Source organism: Ictalurus furcatus, chromosome 13 (genome assembly GCF_023375685.1).
Source record: "Ictalurus furcatus strain D&B chromosome 13, Billie_1.0, whole genome shotgun sequence".
NCBI lineage: Eukaryota > Metazoa > Chordata > Actinopteri > Siluriformes > Ictaluridae > Ictalurus > Ictalurus furcatus.
Window position 1 is genome coordinate 20,958,397 of NC_071267.1, and position 20,211 is coordinate 20,978,607.

General features: G+C 36.3%; 1 protein-coding gene across 3 annotated transcripts; it reads left to right on the forward strand.

Annotated features, from left to right (window-relative positions):
- Positions 1 to 1,066: 1,066 nt before the first annotated feature.
- On the forward strand, positions 1,067 to 13,030 carry st6galnac (ST6 (alpha-N-acetyl-neuraminyl-2,3-beta-galactosyl-1,3)-N-acetylgalactosaminide alpha-2,6-sialyltransferase). Of its 3 annotated transcripts, XM_053640098.1 has the most exons (11): positions 1,175 to 1,322; positions 2,021 to 2,081; positions 2,182 to 2,451; positions 7,123 to 7,267; positions 7,800 to 7,965; positions 9,376 to 9,550; positions 10,611 to 10,749; positions 11,312 to 11,415; positions 11,585 to 11,668; positions 11,875 to 11,974; positions 12,287 to 13,030. In XM_053640098.1, exons 3-11 carry the CDS (start codon positions 2,327 to 2,329, stop codon positions 12,455 to 12,457), a joined length of 1,209 nt encoding a protein of 402 aa, XP_053496073.1. In that variant the 5' UTR covers positions 1,175 to 1,322; positions 2,021 to 2,081; positions 2,182 to 2,326; the 3' UTR covers positions 12,458 to 13,030. The 3 variants fall into 3 exon arrangements, with proteins under 3 accessions (XP_053496071.1, XP_053496070.1, XP_053496073.1); XM_053640096.1 differs by lacking the exons at positions 1,175 to 1,322; positions 2,021 to 2,081 and adding an exon at positions 1,067 to 1,164; XM_053640095.1 differs by lacking the exon at positions 2,021 to 2,081 and having other exon boundaries at positions 1,140 to 1,322.
- Positions 13,031 to 20,211: the final 7,181 nt, after the last annotated feature.

Genomic DNA, 20,211 nt, shown 5'->3' on the forward strand with positions numbered 1-20,211 from the left:
ACTCCGTGCAACATGGGTAACTAAAATGGCCAAACAGTGTATGTAAAAAAAACAAACAACACAACCTGTGATAGTAAAAATATGATTTGAAAAGTTTGCATCAGGTCTGGCGCCAGAGGGCCATAGACATTATGTTAAAACTTGTTGTTGTTGTGGGATTTTGTTTGTTTTTGCTGGGTAGCCATTTAAATTTTGATAGGGGTCCTGTAAACCCCTTTTCAGAAAACATTTTTGTAGATACAAAATATAAATATAAATATATAAATAAATATAAATATATAAATAAAAATAAAAATAAATATATATAAATAAATATAAATATATATAAATATATAAATATATATAAATAAATATATAAATATATATATAAATATATATATAAATATAAATATATATATAAAAAATATATATAAATATATATATATTTATATATATTTATATATTTATATTTATATATATATATATTTTTTATATATATATATATAAATATATATATATATATATTTATATTTATTTATTTATATGTATTTATATATATATTATATATTATATATATATATATAGAGAGAGAGAGAGAGAGAGAGAGAGAGAAATAGGGTTTTTTTTTTTCTTCTTCTTCTTCCTCCTCCTGGAAAGAAAGCGGATTGGTGCAAACTTTTGCAAGAAGTTCACTTGAAAACACACCCTAAGACAAAATAAAGTCTAGCTATGATCTACACAGTCTTTCATTATCCACACATTCTTAGAAAAAACATGGATAAAATACATTTTCTTTTCCAACTGGAAATTCCTCGCATATCTCAAAAGTCATATGAACACAGTGTAACACTACCTTTACCCCTGAAGTGTGTGTGTGTGTGCGCGCGTGCGCGCGCGGTGGGTGGAGATAAAGGCAACATTCAAATGAAGCATGGCTGCCTTTGATCTAAGGTGACTTTTGTGTGTCGGGAAGAAAGAGAGCGAGCAAGTGGTCACTAAGATGTTCCTCGGCTTTTTTTTTGTTCAACTTTCTGTGTGTGCGCGTTTCCTCTCTACAGGCCCCTCCCTCTTTCTCCTTACGCCCTCCCCTTTGAAAGGCAGGATGTGAGGAAGGCGTCTACCGTTAGCAGCAGCTGCTCATTTCACAAAGCGTCCATCCCTCTTGTGTGCTGAGAGAGAGAGAGTGTGAGTTAGTGTGTATATGTATACATGTATATATATATATATATATATATATATATATGTATGTATGTGTGCGTGAGAAACTGTGGAATTGGGTTGTTTGGTAAACAAGTTTACAAACATTTATCTCCAAGTCTGGGTCTGGCAGGAACCATCCTAGAGTAAGAGCAGTTCTTTTGTTTCCTCCCTTTTCTTTTCTCTCCTTGTCTGGTTTGTTAGAAACTTTGTGCTGTTAGAGTAGAGGATTTTCTAACTGTCCGTGTGCTGTGTTTGGCTTCATTGCGGACCTATAAACTTCGTTGTTTGCATTGGAAGGAGAGGGTTTTGTTTCTTGTAACTGAGTGGAAGGTATTTTCTGTTTAATTCAGTGATGTCCCAGAGGCTTAGTTTTCAAGTGATGAGAATAGAGAACATAGTGGAACTCTTCTCTGTGTGCACTCCTGCTCCTCTCTTATGCAGACAGGCCAGTTTGGCATTTTTGTTATATATATATATATATATTTGGCAAAAAAAAAGAAGAAAGAAATCAAAGCAGGCCTTGTTTTTGTTTTCTTAGACATAAATTCTTTAATGTACTTGTATCAAGAATATATCTGTATGTAATAGAGCAAACACCGCGATGTTCCAGTGTATAAAGTGTGATGGAGGCCAAGTTGTACTCTTGTATATTGTTTTTTTTTTACTATTGTGAAACATCATTTGGACATACATGTTCAGAATAAAAAAAGTTCATTACATTATTAAACACAAGTTAATGTATAAGTTATTAACATACAGTATCTTGCCAGGGATTGACGTGCGAAGTTGAATAAACTTTACACACTTTGTTTCTCTCCAACTGGTTCTTCTATGTCTGAAGTGATCTCGCATACCTTGTAATCAGCCAGATCCAAATTCCAGGGGGAAAAAAAAATTAAAAGGTTCTTGCTGCATGTACTTTTTAAGTCCTTTTAAAACGAGATTACAGATTAGTGCTCTGCACAAAAATATACATGCAAAACTTCCCTTTCTGTGTTGCAGGACAGAACCTGGTTCTCTGGGGTGTTAGACCACTGGGATTAAGAAGACAGCACTGTGCTTTCCTACTTCACTCCTCGTAATCCTGATGCTTTAGTCTGATTCGTTTGCCCAAACGGAGTCCCTATGACCTTTCCAGGTGGCCAGGATGATGTGTTTGCTGCATCAGAAAAAGTTAGTTCTCTCCATCCTGTTTTTGGTCATTGTGCTTGGATCCTACATAATGCGTTCAAGCTTGAAGAAGGCAGAAGAGCAGATGATTGTCCGCAACAGGTATGAAGGTGCTTCGTAATACTGTTCTTGAACCAGTTAATGCGACAAATAAGGACAACTTTGTATACTTCACACAATACTTAACAAAACATCATGGGTTTATTACACTGTAGATCTTGACTGACTATTTGTCAATGAATAACTTTAATTACTGGTTAAAACTGGAAAATGCTGTTTAAAACTCTCTCTATAGTTTGAACCCACGATAGGGTTATTCCCTATTAGAGGTGCTTGAGTTCCACTCATTTGAAGAATGATTTTTCTTTTTTTTTGAATGAGAGGGAGATAACCATATGCCTGAGTGGTGCATGTAGCCTATTTAATGGCTACATGAGCATGTTTTCCCCAGAGATAACCATACTTCCTGCCCTGTTACGCACCACATCATGTACTTTAACAAAATGAAAGACAGCCTTGCTTTTGACTGAATTCAGTAGAAATTTCACACAGACAAATGATTTGTATAATGTGACCTATATTTTGATCACCCTCTCAAGTATCTAGTCATGGAAACACTCGATAACTTCGAGGCTTCATTTAACTGCTATTTATGTAGCCGAGTGAGTCATTTTGGCTTTGGTGGCTTGCCCGAATATAGCGCTAACACACTCTCTCAGTCTGCAGAAGTAGGGCTTAATCATTATAGTGGCATTTAATCTGATGTGTAAAATGTAGAGCAGTCTAAAGGTCTGTTTTTTTAAGTAACAAACTAGTAACTTACTCTTAATAGCAACTAGCACTACACTGGAATGCTCAGTGACCTTTTCAGCTCTGTTTGAGGTCTGTTGTTGTGTACTGGTCACATGCACGTTGTTATTATTCTGCGCCGTTTTGGGAGAAGCAAGGCCCCTATACTTTAAGGGAAGCACTACAGATATTGCTTGAGAGATTTAGTATGATGTAGGAATAGTATAGGAATCGTATTAATATATGCCCTTCCATGGTTTGTCAGTTCTTTTGTGCTTTTTCTGTAGTAGAACATTTATAGCCCTTGGTAACTGCTTATATGTGAGTAGGGTGTCCTTTTTAAAAAGTACTTCCTTGTGACCGCATTAAAACTCTTCATTGAAATACCGTTTGTCACATGATCTCACAATCTCTTACCTGGAACACTATATTATTGTTTGTTAATACAACTAAACTATTCAGAACCAACTTCATCACATTTCATTCTGCCCCCCCCATGTCAACATACTATGTTTATATTTTATTTCAACTCAAACAAACAGTCTCCAGTTGAACGTTCCTGCTGAACATTTCTATTGAACATTACTTTTTTCTCCCTTCCCTTTCCCAAATATTTCATTGAGAAGAAAAAACAAACCAAGCAGCACTCAGCAGAAATCGTTCAGTTTTTTTTTCTTTTTATACTAACAAAGGAAAACAAAATTAAAAGTACAAACACCAAAAACAAACCGGCCCTCGATTTGGTACTCGACTCACTACCTAACGCCAGAAAAAAATCATAAATAATAGAAATCGTTCCTCTCTGATGTGGATTGTTTGAAAACAAGCTTTCCCAAGCCTGTTCAGGAGGCGCAGAGGGGAAATCAGAAAAACATCTAGAAACAAAATTCCGAACTTGAAAATACCGAAAGAAATGCGTCACAGGGAGGTCATAAGTAGATGACAGATTGGCAAAGCTATCAAAGACACCATCGGCATACAGATTTCTAACTTGTTTAATACCATTGTCATACCACACTGAGAATGTGGAGTCAAAACACGATGGAGGAAATAGATGGTTGTTGACTAAAGGACCCAAAGAGGATCCACCTAAAAATTTAAAGTGCAGTCTAAATTCATACCAAGTCTTAAGTGTGTTGAGAACAACTAGATTATCAGTATATAGGGGGAATTTTGTAGGTAGATTCTGCTTTCTAAAGTTAATCTACAAACATTTTTGGTTTATTACTAATGCTTGTATGCACACGGTCTGCATTTGCCACAAGTCCTGTATGAGATGAGGTGTTGTGAAATGAAGGAAAAAGGAATTATTATAGTTAGGAATAAAAGGGGGGAAAAAAAGCTTATTCTTAAAGAAAACAAATTGTCACCTTGGCAATACCTGTTTGTTTGAAGTGTAATGAATAGATGGATTAATTTAATTTCTGACACTGGAATATTTTCCATGTTTTTGCTAGCTATTCAGTATTCATGGTATTATTCACTACTTTTTAGTGCTTATTTAGTTTTTTACTTTTTTACTGACTTATTTCTGTAGTTCATGTATTGGCCTAGTTGGTTTTTGTTTTCTTTTTTTTTTTTTTAATTCTCTGTTCTGTATTTGGACTTCCTTTTAATTAAAATTTTCCATATAATAATTTGGAGGGTGTGGGGATTCCACAAACTGAGCCTGGCCAATTATCCTCAATTACAATTCTACAAACACAGCTAAGCTAAAACTAGGTAAGCCCCTACCATTGTAGATGAGACGAAGGTAAAATACGATTCTTTGTCATCGATCTAGAAAAGAAATCCAGCCAACAATGAATTGTGACCTAATAGCAAAATGTATACATTACATAAACTTCAAGGTTACGGTATTTAAAATATTTGAATATATTTTACAAACAAATGTGAAAAGAGACAGATGGGGAAAAATATATATATAGACAGTATCTTGTAATATTGTAGATGAGTCAGTGCAAATGTCCATGCTGGGAATTTGGTGTGAAATGTTGTGTGCACACTGAGAATGGGACCAGGGTGTCTTGTCACCTCGAGTTCTAGAGCGGCGAGCTCCTTTGTTTTCAGGAGCAGAGACTGGGTTTGTTAAAGGAGAGAGGGGGTATTGATGTGACCGGGGCCAGACAGTCTGGTTACAATTCTGAGAAGAAGCTGTCCCACAGTCTTGTTATGCAAGTGCTGTCTCCAAATGGTAACTGCCGAACAGGCCATGTCTGGGATGAAATGGCCACCTGACAATTCCGAGGGCCTTAAAGTTGCACTGGCCAGTGTAGAGTTCCTTATGGTCGGGGAGTTTCACTTGGGCAATATACTGGGCTGTCTTCACCACCCCCTGCTGGACTGTCAGGCTAGGTGCAGTGCAGTTCAGTGTAATTCCACAAAACAGGTCAGGGTGCTTTCCATAGTGCTAGTAGTACATTTACATGGACAACAATAATCCAATATTAACCCGATTAAGACAATACTCTGATTAAGAAACTACCATGTAAACAGCAATTTTTTTATTACCTTAATCTGATTAAAGTCATACTTGAAGTAAACACAAATCGAATTAAGACGTAGAATATTCCTATTTTAGTTGCATTATCGACGTGTATTACAGACATATAAACACCTTAATAACACTAACGTCGTGTGAGAGTTTTCACCGCATTTTGTGACAGGACACGTACACACACGGCAGTGCTCAACTGTTTAACGTCAAACAAGAGAGCACAGCTGCATCCGAAACCGTATACTTACCTACTACATAGTAGGCAAGATGCATGCATTTCTATATACTATATAGTAGGTAAGTACGCGGTTTCAGACGCAGCCCACGGCTTCAAGCAGTCGTCTATTTGTACGTATAGCATGACAAATAATTAACTGCACTCGAAGTAAAATTAAAAATGAAACACTCAAAACTAAATACGGTACCATAACGAAGACGAACTGTATGTTGATACGTGAAATTCTGGAGAGAACGCTGGACGGCGTGGCGTGGGGACATAATGACGTGACGTTAATCGCTCTACGGTCTATAACATGTAAATTGGTAACATGAAAGGAGTATTATAAAAGCGCCTCATGTAAACACCTTAATCACAATATTGCCTTTATTCAGAATAAGATCAATAATTAGATTATTGATGTCCATGTAAATGTTGTCAGTGTTAACCAGGAGGTGGTGCAGTAGGAGTTGGGCCTTCATGCCTTCCACACACTGCCTGGTCAGGTTCAGTGTTTCATTGTGTAGCTGCCACATTGCTGCCTGAGTTTTGGCCGATGATGGTGACCAATTTAACGATGCTGTTTATGATTCATTAGGTACTGGAGCTATAGATGGTGTGCATTCATATTAAACTCTATCAGGGCCAGTTGAGAGAATTTGGGAATTGCAGATCATAAGTGTGCATTCAACTACTTCTTTTTTTTTTTTTTTTTTTTTTAAATTTTGCTGTCATTTTACCCAATGCAAATCCAATACAAAAAAATTGAAGGAAGAAACTACTAAACAGTTCCAGGTTAAGGCAGTGGTAGTTGTTGGTGATGTTGGGATTTGAACTTGTAACCTTCTAAACAGTTATTTATGGCTTTTTATGGCTTTTATTTGGCAGACGCCCTTATCTAGAGCGACTTGCATTTATCTCATTTATACACACTGAGCAATTGAGGCTTAAGGGCCTTGCTTAAGGGCCCAGCAGTGGTAGCTTGGCAGTGCTGGGGCTTGAACTCCTGACCTTCTGATCAGTCCAAAGCCTTAATCATGGAGCCACTTAATCATTGCCCCTGTGATGAATGAGAAATAATTGATCATGGAGTCAAATAACTTTTCAGTGTATTCCTGATAGAAAAGTAAATCTTCTCTGCCTACACACCAGTCCATCAAAAATGTTTCAATGTCTGTAGTTTACTCTACAAGCCTCACCACTGGTCTTGATTGCTGTCCTAATATGTAAAAAGCACCCCATTTATATATTGCATTTCTCATTTTGGCAGCTCTGTGATTGAAAGTGTGCATCACACAATCAAATCTCCAGAGGAACCCCTAATACCAACCAAACCCATAACTGAACCAACCAAACCCACAGCACCAGACTACTTTGGAGACATATACGCCACTGATGATGATCTGTCACAAACTGTAAGTATTTTAGTTTTGTTTTTTTAACTTTAACCTCAAAACAACTGTCTGGGATGTTGGGTGTTTGATGTATAAACAATTGAGTGTTGATATATATACTTTGGAAAACTAATGGAAAAACTCATCTCAGACACTTCCATTTTGGTAAACAAACAATCCCATTTTACATAAACATGCATGAATGTTTTAAGCCAGTGGTCACCAACCCTCTTCCTTGAGATCTACCTTACTGCAGGTTTCATCGCAAACCAAAATCTAACGCACCTGTTTTAGTTGATCAAGAACTTCTTAAGACAATGATTAGATGGTCAGGTGGGCATGATTATGGTTGGAGCTAAAGTCTTCAGGAAGGTAGATCTCCAGGAACAGGGTTGGTGACCACTGCTGTAAGCTAAAGTACCATGATGATAATTTTAAAAAATGCATCAGTCATTTTAAAAGTGGAGAACTTTTAGTGGCACTGCTTAAATCCAGCTTTAAACCAATAGTCTGCCAATAGACCTGTGTTGGCTACTTTTATTTTGCATTTCAGAGCTGCCCAAGCAGTATTCGTAAAAAGGTGTTGCAGACTGACTTTGGTGAGAGGTTCTTGGCCAAAGTGCCAGTTCTGCAGTGGGTGAAGCATTTCTCCGAGCCCGAATATAAGCGGTTACGCCACTATTATGGTGCTTATGGATGGGGTAATGTCGATTTCGAAGGTGAGCATATCTGATGCTATTAATAGTCAATATTGTGTTCATGGTAACAGTGGAGACATATTGTTGATTGCCATGTGAGGGCCAGGGTATTGGTATGTTGCAGTGTAATGGTTATTTTAAATCTGCAAATAAAAAATGAACTTCTTATTATTTTGCATGAATTGGCATATTTATAAATATGTATTCAAATGATCTACTGGGCTACCCAAAGCCTTTCCTGAAGTTAGGGCTAATGGTAAGTGTTTGTTATGATTACTGTAGGGATAGGATTATAAACCTTGAGCCAGGTCCTTCCACCTTTTAGAACAGTATTTCATACTGAGGCCTTTTTATTTATTCACAATAGGTCAAACTAGAAGAACTGCTACGAGTTTTGGGTGTTAATATTCAGCATTGCATTTTAGTCCGTCACTGCAGAGAACATTTTATAATCTCTTGATTCTTATGGCTTGAAAGAAGCCATAGGTAGAATCATCAGAAATGTGTGTAAACTTGATAACTTTGATATTTTTTTTTTCTGTTGTCAGTATTTGCTATTTAATAGGGCTACAGAATGACACACACACACACACACACACACACACACACACACAAACTGTATATGGAGAAAATGGGCAAGTTCGCTAAGAATGCATCGATACCATTTTTTCCCTTGAGATTGAGTATAATTTTCTTTGGAACGACATTTTACCGAAATGGGTAACCGACTTAGTATTAATCATGACGTTTTATTTAGCTTTGTTTATTTCCTTGGATTACACAATGGCCATGAAAGACACACGTTCATTTGTTTCGGATACTAGATTCCTTCTTTATAATTCCTTCTGATTTTAAATTCCCTGCATTGGAAAAAGGTTGAAAAAGTGCTTCTGTACAGCTGTAAGTAAGATTTTTTTCACTGTGTCAGAATCCCTTACTCTCAAGGTTTGATAGTGGCTGATCATCAAGAACCGCATACTGGGTGTTATTTTGACGAACCTAGCATTGTCCGTAGACATTTCTTACCTTTCCAGCTCTTGCTGCAGTGTGGGTTGCTGCTGTGTGCTGCTAGAAATGACCTCCTTGTGCTGAGTTTTATCTTTAAGATACAAGAAAAGTGTTCTCAGATTAATTGTATTATAAGAACATGCTGTAGTTCGTCCTTTTGAAATTTCTCAATAGATAGAGCACAGATTGCTGTCTAATTTGCTTTGATTGCAATCATTAATCAGGGAATATGTCCATTGCTGTCATTTTGTGTCATCTGTTCATTAGCGTGAGAACGTGCACTAGGCTGATGTCTCGGTAGCATGTGGTAGCAGATATATATGTGTGTGTGTGTGTGTGTGTATGTAATATGAAACCGCTATTCATTCCAAGGAGCTGCTAACAATTACAGACTATTAAATTGCACATTTAATGTGTTTACAGTTCTCAAAAATTCATTGGCCATATTGAACACCTCCGCTAATCAGCTGATGTTTGATGACTGGGAGAAAAAGCAGAACAGATCCCAGTGTATCCGATGTGCTGTGGTAGGAAATGGGGGAATCCTGAACGGCTCAAAGAAAGGGCAAGAGATTGACCAGCATGACTATGTGTTCAGGTGAGATTTGAGCTCTTCTATTTGCATGGATGTGGTGTTCTGCAGCCTTAAAATTAGACAAAACGCTGTGTATACTGTACGGTAGCTAATTGAGGATGGAGTCTGTGTTGGCGATTTGTTCGATGCCGGGGAAACATGGGAACCAGGGTTGGTTTAACGCGCTCTCCTCGCATACCGTTGATAAAAAGTCCTTTATTTTCTTGACGAAAACAAAAATGATGAATGAAAACTTGTTGAAATTAAACTTAACGTAAATTTACTTGTCCTGAATTGGCGTGCAGGAGCGTGGTCAAAAAAGGTGTGCTTCCCAGCTCTCCGTTTCTGTCCACACCTGTCAGAAGATTAACCTACATCATATACACCTCCCGCTTAACACGTGACCCAGGAGCAAACACACCACCAAAACTTCACAAAACGTAACACAATCCCAAATAACAGATCACGCTAGCTCCTTGCTACACCAAACAACCCCAAATTCCAACTCCACAATAAAAATTGCAAAATGGCTATAACAGAGTCTGAAAACAAAAGGCTTAGTCATTTGTTGTGTTAAACTTAAGAGATGAACAGCTTGATCTTGCACAACAATAGAAAATGGTATGAGCAGAATTTTTTTTTCCATTTAGATAACTTAAAGGTTCAGTACACAATTTAAACATTAAATCAGCTGCTTCCAAAGTTTGTAATCATTAAAAAAAATTACAATGTTACAGTGTTGGTGTAAACCTCACTGTTCCTTAAAAAAGCTTTTGAGAAGTTCAGGTTGATGTTTGGTTTGGTTTGGTTTTGCTTCTGCTTTTTCAGTTCTCGTCCCCATTTAAACTTTTTTTGACATCAGCAAATTATAAGTACACCATTTAAATTGAAATGTCAGTTTAGATGAAGCTTTTTGCACACTGTTTTTACATGGCATCTAGTTAAAAAACAAAAACAGAACATGTAAGATTTGAGCCTGGTAGCAAATGGTTAGTATTGTGACTAAAGAAACAGTGTTGCAAAGCATAATTAAACTAATTTCTCTCTGTCCCTCTCTCTGTCTCTCTCTCTGTCTCTCTCCCAGGACAAATGGTGCGGTTATTAAAGGGTTTGAGGAAGATGTTGGCTCACGTACCTCTTTCTACACCTTCTCCACTAACACCTTGCGTAACTCTTTGAGAAGCTATGCAAGCTTAGGTTTTCATGCCCCCCCCAAGAGCAAGGTAATGAACAGTCAAGCTTGGATGCATTTTTTTATAATCTAGTGCAGTATCTTTAATAGCTAGAAGAAGCGCAGTATCAGCAAAGGGTCATTTAAAATTGTGTTAATTGTACATTGACTCAGGGCAAAGTAAACCCAAAGGACGTGTCTTGGTGCTCACGGACTGAAGTGCTCTCATGCAGCACAGTTTCTCTGTGAACTCTCTTCACTGCTCTTCAGCTGCTTCACTGCTTTTATTTTTTTGGTTGTCACAATAGTAATAAGCCAGAGAGGCAGTTTTGCACTGCACTTATTGTTCTTGATTGAATAAGTATTTTCAGATCCCTGCATGCTCCTGAATTTATACTTAAATGCTGATTTACCTTGTAAAATACAATTTTCTGATGGCTAGATTGTGTCTAGACTGATTAGTAGTGTTTCCAGACTTCGTCAGCAATAAACAGCTGCATATTTTGCATGAACAACTATTTACATAGGAAAAGACTCAGGGCTTAAACTCGCATGTTCATGTTTTCATGCTTTCTTTCTTGTTTGTGGCGTTTTTCCATTTATTTACCTTCCAGGAGACCAGGTACATTTTCCTTCCTGATCATGACCGGGACTATATTCTCATGAGGGCTGCAGCCATGCGCATACCGGTCGAGACAGGATCAGAGCAGGGTGTTGAGTAAATACTGCGGTTATCTTATTTCCCACATGATGATTTTACAAACCAAATGTGATTCTTGCCAAATGTGGCACTTTTTTTTGACTCACCTTACTTACCGTAATGCATCTTTCAGGGGAAACAATAGTTAATAACAATTTTTGTGCTTGTCTTTGTTCTTTGGTCTTAGGCCAAAGCAGTATTTTGGAGATGACACGACTGTAGAGAAGTTTAAAATGTACCACCCTGATTTCATCCGTTACCTTAGAAACAGGTGAGTGTGTATTCATGAATATTTTCGGCACACAACTAGAGCAAGAAGCCTTGATTGTAGCCTTGATTTGTGTACACATGTAAAACACTGAATAATGCTGAACAAATATTTTTAAATTTCATTAATAAATTCAGCATCTGACTGTGGAGAAATGGAAATCTTCAGCTGTGTCTGTAAGCTTTAATCCAATATTTATATCTTGGTAGGTTTCTGCGTTCACACGCTCTCGATACCAAATATAAAGAGATCTACAGGCCATCCACAGGAGCAGTGATGCTGCTGGCCGCTCTTCATACATGTGATGTGGTAGGATCTGTTTTACTTAATCTGTTCTGGATTTATTTTTATTTATTTATTTTTTTTGTTAAGTCATGACAACCAATATGAAAAAATATTTATTTATTAGAAGCTATTGGCTTTGCAATTATAATGCATTTTATTTCTAATATCATTAGGGAGATGAGGAAATGTGGTTTATATTGAACATGCTTAAAGACTAATATTTGTACAGTCCTCTGTAATCGAATACACAATTGGCCAATGCGTAATTTAATGGCTAACTAAGCAATCAACTTTGTGAAAACTGATCTTGCTCATTTGTTGATGTGATATCAAAAGGTAAACGCCTATGGATTTATGACATTGGACTACCGACGTTATTCAGACCATTACTACGACAGAAGATTCCACCCAGTACTGTTCTATGCCAACCATGACTTGCGAATGGAGTTGCGTCTCTGGCAGCAGCTGCACGAGGCAGGACTGATAAAGCTCTATATGCGAACGTGAATGTGGTGAGCTCTCTTGGACCCAAAGGAAATGCAGCACATTTGATCCCTTGCAGGAACAAAACCTTATGATGTTTATGTCCTCTGGATTTGGCCTGCCTCAGATAAATGGTGTTGATGAAAAGGACAGTCATTTTTTTTTTTATTGCCTCTTAAATCTCTTCAGGAACTGGGACAGTGTTGCAGTGGCAGTAGCCTTAACTGATTGCTCATTCTGATATGTCAGTAGAAGATGCCTTAATGCAAAGTGAAAATGGCAAGTGTTGGCCTAGAGGTGTGTGTGTGTGAGCGCGCGCAAAATGAAGGGAGCGCTGTGCAATGATGGATTGTAATACAGTCCTGGAAGTTTTAACATCACTCATCCACTGAAAAAAAAGACAACCATGTATGTTGAGAAACATTTAAAACGCTTCCGTGCCAATTGTGGTGCCAACTTTTCTTTACACAATAACCAAAAAATCATTGTGGACTATGAAGAATAATTTAACTACCTAAGAAAACAGAAATAACATTTAGTATTGAGGCTTACATAGATTCCCTCAAATCTATGCCAGTGGGTGATGGTCATTTAAAAGAAAAAAAAAAAAGAAGTGGTATTTTTATAATTTTGTAAATTATTAAGATTTTCCTTGCTAATGATTTAGTTTTTGTAAATAATACATTTGTCACTTAAAGTGCTATTTTGTCCATTAAAAAAAAAAAACCCTACAAGGAGTGTTTGTATATAAATAATATCCTTATTCATATATTTGATGGATGGATGGATGGATGGATAGAAAGAATCATGGTGTGGGACTGTTTTTCATCGCATGGCAGCCTTCATATAATTGAAGGAACGATGAATGGAGCCCTTTGCCGGGAGATTCTTGAAAAGAATCTGCTGCCATCCACCAGGATGATGAAGATGAGATGTGGGTGGACCTTCCAGCAGGACAACGATCCAACGAACATACAGCAAAAGAAACTCTTAATTGGTTTGAGAGAAAAAAATCAAGGTGTTAGAATGGCCCAGTCAAGCACCTGAGTTCAATCCAATTGTACAAGATTTAAATACAATATATTTAGAAGAATGGGCCAAAATCACACCTGAATACTGTGGCTGATTAATTTCTTCATACAGGAAGCATCTTGAAGCTGTCATTACAAACAAAGGCATTTCAGTTAGCGTGTTCAATACTTTTTTCCTGTGTCAATCCTCTTTATTATACATAACTTCATTTAAGGACGTTAATGTTGTGAATTCTTTATATTTCCGTATTTCTTCGGTTGGAAATATATTTTATATAAAATATCTATCTATGTAAAGATCCTGATATAATATATAAATATATATATATATAATATAATATAATATATATATAAATATTATGTGTATATGTATAGTATGTGTATATGTGTGTATATATATATATATATATATATATATATATATATATATATATATATATGTATATGTATATGTATATGTATGTGTGTATATAAAAATTATATTTATATAGTGTATATGTATATATTATATATAAATATGATATAAATATACACATATATATACACTAAATATATATATGTGTGTGTGTGTGTGTATATATATATATATATATATATATATATATATATATATGTATATATATGTGTGTATATACACACAGTATAAATATTATACATACGTGTATATTTATATAAATATGTAATTTATATATAAATATGATGTGTATATATGTATAGTGTGTATATATATATATAAATATTTTATATTTATATATATATATATTTATATGTATATATATAAATTATATTATATTTATAGTGTATATATGTAAAGTGTGTATGTATGTAAATATTATATATAAATATTATATAAATATACACATATAATATTTATATATACACACACTAAATATATATATACACATACACACTATTTTATATATGTGTGTGTGTGTGTGTGTGTGTGTGTGTGTATGTATATATATATATATATATATATATATATATATATATATATATATATATATATATATATATATATATATATATACACACACACACATATATACACACACACACACACACATATGATATATATTGTATGATTATATATATCATACAATATGATTACGTAACACTGTTACATGTATTCTGGAACTCCCCAAGCCTGTTCATTCATTTGATTTAAAGTAAATAGTTCAAGGTTGTCATATTTGTCACTGGCTTGTAACTCATTCATGTTTAACAAGCTCATGTTTAACAAGCTAATTGTGGTTGTTTTAACCCTCCTATTATCCTTAGGGGCAATTTGACTGCATTCAATATTTAATGTCTGTAAATACATGATTGCAATTTTTTTTTTGCTTCAGATTTAATGACTTTTAGTAACTTAATGGGGACCATTCGGTAAACATAAAAGTATCATGATATTTTTTTTCAATGTCCTGTACACATTTTGTAGCATCAGTGTTCTTTGGGGTCAATTGGACCCCAGGCTTTTTTAGCTGGATAAAACACAAGAAATATCTCAATTTTACACACATTTGTTTTGGTTGTTTTATTGAGGTCACTATAACATGCTATAATTTTATAATGTTCACTATCATTTTATATATTCAATATACAAATCCAAATTATTCAACCCCCATTGTAAATCAGGATCATGATCAAAATTTACAGACTTTCAGCTGTTAGTACATTAGGGACTCATGAAGAATTATCACAAAACAAAAAAACAGTCGTGGTAACGACACACAGTATTAAGAATCAAGGGTATTTAAACTTTTGAACAGGGTCATTTTTATAAATTCAGCTATTATCTTGTCTTGGGGACTATATGTAAACATCAGTTATGTGAAAAAGCTTATTCAGGACAGTGCTAAATAAAAAAATAACAAGGGATTTTTTATGATCCCTCTTAATTTGATAACAGTATTAAGATTTAGCAGATTCTGCAAGGGGCATGCAAACTTTTGGGCACAACTGTAGCATAGGGTGAGACACACACATTATATAATTACCATATAATTGTGTAATTATATAATTATTGTCCTGGAATGAGCACAAGACAGTCGTTATGAATACAGCAGCAGCTATTTGTATATATATATTATATAATCTACAGTATTAATTTGAAGCAAGTGTGAGACTTAAAATATAATTTGATGTTTACTCAAGATATAATATCTTAGACTACATAATACTGTAGCACTAAATCTGTAAAAGTTGAGTAGATTGTGTTTTGCTGTCCTCGTGTGGCAATTTCATATAGGTGCCTACTTCCCTCCATTTATGAGAGTGATTGAGTTGCAGAGAATTTATGCGTATTTAGCAAGTGTATTTAATCAAGTTAGCAGTGTAAGCAAATATTCAAAGCATGTCATCCCTAGCATGAGGATCATGAACCGCTGTTCTCTTATTTTTACACAATTTCTGAGAATATTTTCTTCCAAATAAATAACTCAGATAATGTTGCTCCAAATATTGCTTAATAACAGCTTCCTGAAGTTTAATATCTGATGGGATGTATTAGAAGAAGGAACACAGCAAGGAATGCACATTCTTGTGCTTAACATCTGTTTAATATATGAAAAAAAAAAATATATATATATATATATATATATATATGTAAAATATATGAAAACAATATCTTGCACAAAATAAGCTATAGAGAAAAGTGCACTTCTGCAGCACTAGTAGCAATTTTCATTCCATTGCAAGGTGAGCTGTTCCTTGCCTCTGGCATTCTCATAACTTGTGAAAGAATGGAAGGAGGTATGTACCTTGAGAGTGTTTTCTTTTTGTCCATGCCAGAGAGGTGAAACTTGATGAATCATTTAATAATGAAGCCCCAAATCAGTCTGTCTCTCTGTCTCTGCAAAGCCTCTTCAATGCAAGCCTCTGATCACTCTCAGCATTAGCTCTGCTCTGCTTTTGGTGCTTCACAATTTAAAAAAAATGAAGACAAACACAAAAAGATATGACAGAAGAGCCTATTTAAAGTTACAGTGATTGAACCCGAGTTACAAAACTCAAATTTTTGGAAGGGTCGTGGTTATAAAAAAAGAAAAGACAAACCAGGTTAGCTCTTCAAGAACTGTGTATACATTAACATTATTTTTCCAACTGCATTCCTTTTAATGGCACATACTAACATACCACCCACAATCTGCACAACCTCCAGGCTCTGAACGCTGTGCTATAGAGTCTCAGGAACAAGCACAGGAACACTGCCACTTGTGCACACACAGAGAACATGCCATGTATATTCTTGACTCATGACAGACATAGATGATTTCTCTAAAATGTAACAATCCTAGATATTTGATCACTCAACAAATTACATGTGCAATAAATTGTCACTGATGCTCAGTAATGCAAACATTACACACACTTCCTTCCACTCATACGTTTTCACTAGTGTATTATCGCCAGATTGACTTCTTTATTTAATGTTACAGTTTACATCAATATATTGTTTATAATGAAAGGCATGAAGGTGAAAGGTTTCAGAACCTTTACTGTCTTGAGTACCTTTATAACTTTAGGAAGCTGCAGCACACAGCTCCATAGCAGACAGCATGGCTTGGGGTTAGGGTTGCCTGGAGATTACTCTAGAGAGTTAAAGTGCTTAATTGTTTGATCCTGACTAATTATTTGGTGACAGCACAATTCCCTGTTAACTGCTCCCTGGTGGATGCTTCACCTGGCCTGGCTGTGCAGTGCACTATTGATATTTATAGCATCACATGTACACTTGGGGTCAGTTGGGCTCAGTTTACTCGTCCAGTACTATACAATATATCTACAGTTAAAAAGTATATATTTTATCATTGTTTTAAATATACATTTCTTTGTTTTTTTTGTTTATTGGTTGTAATGTATTTTATATATAGTTTTACAAAATTTCATTCCAGAGAGTACAGAGACATTTTGGACAGAGACATTGATTAATTAATTTGTTCCTTTATTTGTCTCTATCTACCTATCTGTCCATCTAGCCACCCATCCATGATCCATCCATCTACCCACCCATCTGTCTATCAGTCTATCTGTCAATCTGTCTGTATGCCTCTGTCCATCCATCCATTCACCCACCTGCCCATCTGTCTATCTATCCATTTATTCATACATCCATTTATCTATTCACCCACCATCCATCCATTTATCTATTCATCCATCCATCCATCCATCTATCCCTCCCTCTGCCCAGCTATCTATCCATCAATTTATTTAGTTATTCATTCACCATCCATCCATCTATCCACCCACCTGTCCATCTGTATATCTATTTATCCACAATCCATCTGTCTATCAATCCATCTATTTATTCATCCATCTATCTATCCATCCCTCCGTCCATCCAGCTATCTATCCATCTATACATTTATTTATTTATCTATCCCATCCACCCATCCATTTACAGTGCTGTGGAAAAGTATTCACCCCCATCCTGATTTCTTCTCTTTTTGTGTAAATCTCATACTAAATTGTTTCAGAAATTCAAACAAAATCTAAGATACAACAAAGGCAACCTGAGTAAGCACAAAATACAGTTTTTAAATGATAGTTATTTATTAAAGCAAAAATGTTATCCAATACCAACTGTGCCTGTGTGAAAATGTATTTGCCCCAGTAGTTGCTAATTTCCCCAACATCTGAAACTGCATTCATAATAGGGTTCAGGTGGACTAGACACAACCAGGCCTGATTTCTGAAAACCCTGTTCAATCAAATAGACACTTAAATAGAACTTTTTCAGCAGCATGAAGTTTAAAAGGTCTTACCCAGTTACACACTATGCCAAAGTAAAAAAAAAAACTAAAAACAAAAAAACCACAAATAATGAGGAAGAAGGTGATTGAAATTCATCAGTCTGGGAAGGGTTACAAAGCTATTTCAAAGGCTCTGGGACTCCAAAGTACCACAGTGAGAGCCATTATCTCCAAATGGAAAAAACTCTGCACAGTAGTGAAAATTCCCAGAAGTGGCCAACCTTCCAAAATTCCTCCAAGAGCAAAGCAACTACTCATCCAGGAAGTCACAAAGAGCCAAGGACAACACCAAAGGACCTACAGGCCTCACTTGCATCAATAAAGGTCACTGTTCATGACTCCACTATCAGAAAGACACTGGGCAAAAATGGCTTCCATGGAAGAGTGGAGAGGCGAAAACCACTGCTAACCCAGAAGAACATTAAGCCAAAACACACCTTGATGATCCTCAAACCTTTTCAGAGAATGTTCGATGGACTGATGAGTCGAAAGTGGAACTGTTTGGAAGACAGGGGCCCCATTACATCCGACATAAACCAAACACAGAATTCCACCAAAAGAACATCATACATATGGTCAAGCATGGTGGTGGCAGTGTGATAGTGTGGGGATGCTTTGCTGCTTCAGGGCCTGGGCAACTTGCAATAATTGAGGGGAAACATGAATCCTGATCTCTACCAGAAAATCCTAAAGGAGAATGTCCGGCCTTCTGTCCATAAATTGAAACTCAAGCGCAAGTGCAGCAAGCAGCAAGATAATGATCCAAAGCATAGAAATAAGTCCACCTCTGAATGACTAATAAAAAACTTTTTATTTAGTTTTGGAGTGGCCTAAAGTCCTGACATCAACCAGCTGAGATGCTGTGGCAGGACCTTAAACAGGCAGTTCATGCTTGAAAACCCTCTACTGTGGCTGAGCTAAAGCAGTTCTGCAATGAAGAGTGGGCCAAAATTCCACCACAGTGCTGTGAAAATTTTCTCCAGTTATCGGAAGTGCTTGGTTGCAGTTATTGCTGCTAAAGGTAACACAAACAGATTTTAAGTTTAAGGGAGCAGTTGTACCTGTAAGGTTTTTTTTTTTTACTCAGGTTGTCTTTTTTATGCTTTATTTTGTTTGAAGATCTAAAACTATTTAGTATGAGATATGCACAAAAACAGATGAAATCAGCACAGCAACCGCAAATACGTTTTCACACCTGCCTGACTGCCCACCCGCCCGCCCTCTCTCTCACACACACACACTTATATCATCTCCACGTGGATGCTATGATGGCAGAACACCAGAACGCCCACCACATACCAGCTATTGATGGAGAGGAGAGGAGATTGACGTAGACAATTCAGAGAGGGGATTATTAGGGGGCCATGATAGAGAAAGGCCAATGGGGGAATTTCACCAGGACACCGGGGTTATACCCCTCCTCTTTTATGAGAAGTTTCTTTGGATTTTTAATGACCACAGAGAGTCAGGACCTTGGTTTAATATCTCATCCGGAAGACAGTGCTATTTTCTAACAGGTGGAGCAGTGTAGTCCTATTATTCTGTCAGTGTTTGTGTAGATACATTTCACATCCTGTAGAAACAATATAGACAAGAGTCATTTTTTAAAATGTTTTTTCCTACCCCAATTATTTTTTTCAGCAAGGGTGTAAGCAGTGCAGACCTCAGCAAAGTCCTCAGCAAAAAATGTAGACCACAATTTTGTGCAGCAGACACTGTCCTTTTATTTTTTATTTTCCTTTTATTTTGTAAACTGAACTGACATTTGGCATTCAGGATAAACGAAGGTCACTACTCATTTCAGTCCATCTCAATGTGCCACCTGCAGCCATTTAAATGCAAATAGAATGGAGAGAGAGAGAGAGAGAGAGAGAGAGAGAGAGAGAGAGAGAGAGAGAGAGAGAGAGAGAGAGAGAGAGAGAGAGAGAGAGAGAGAGAGAGAGAGAGAGAGAGAGAGAGAGAGAGAGAGCGCGCGCAAGGGACAGAGAGTGAT

Bases quoted from the DNA above. Each gene is read 5' to 3' on its own strand.
- st6galnac (XM_053640096.1), top strand. From the start codon at position 2,327: ATGATGTGTTTGCTGCATCAGAAAAAGTTAGTTCTCTCCATCCTGTTT. The intron at 2,452-7,122 runs GTATGAAGGTGC...TCATTTTGGCAG, and splicing joins CAGATGATTGTCCGCAACAG to CTCTGTGATTGAAAGTGTGC. The intron at 9,551-10,610 runs GTGAGATTTGAG...TCTCTCTCCCAG, and splicing joins CAGCATGACTATGTGTTCAG to GACAAATGGTGCGGTTATTA.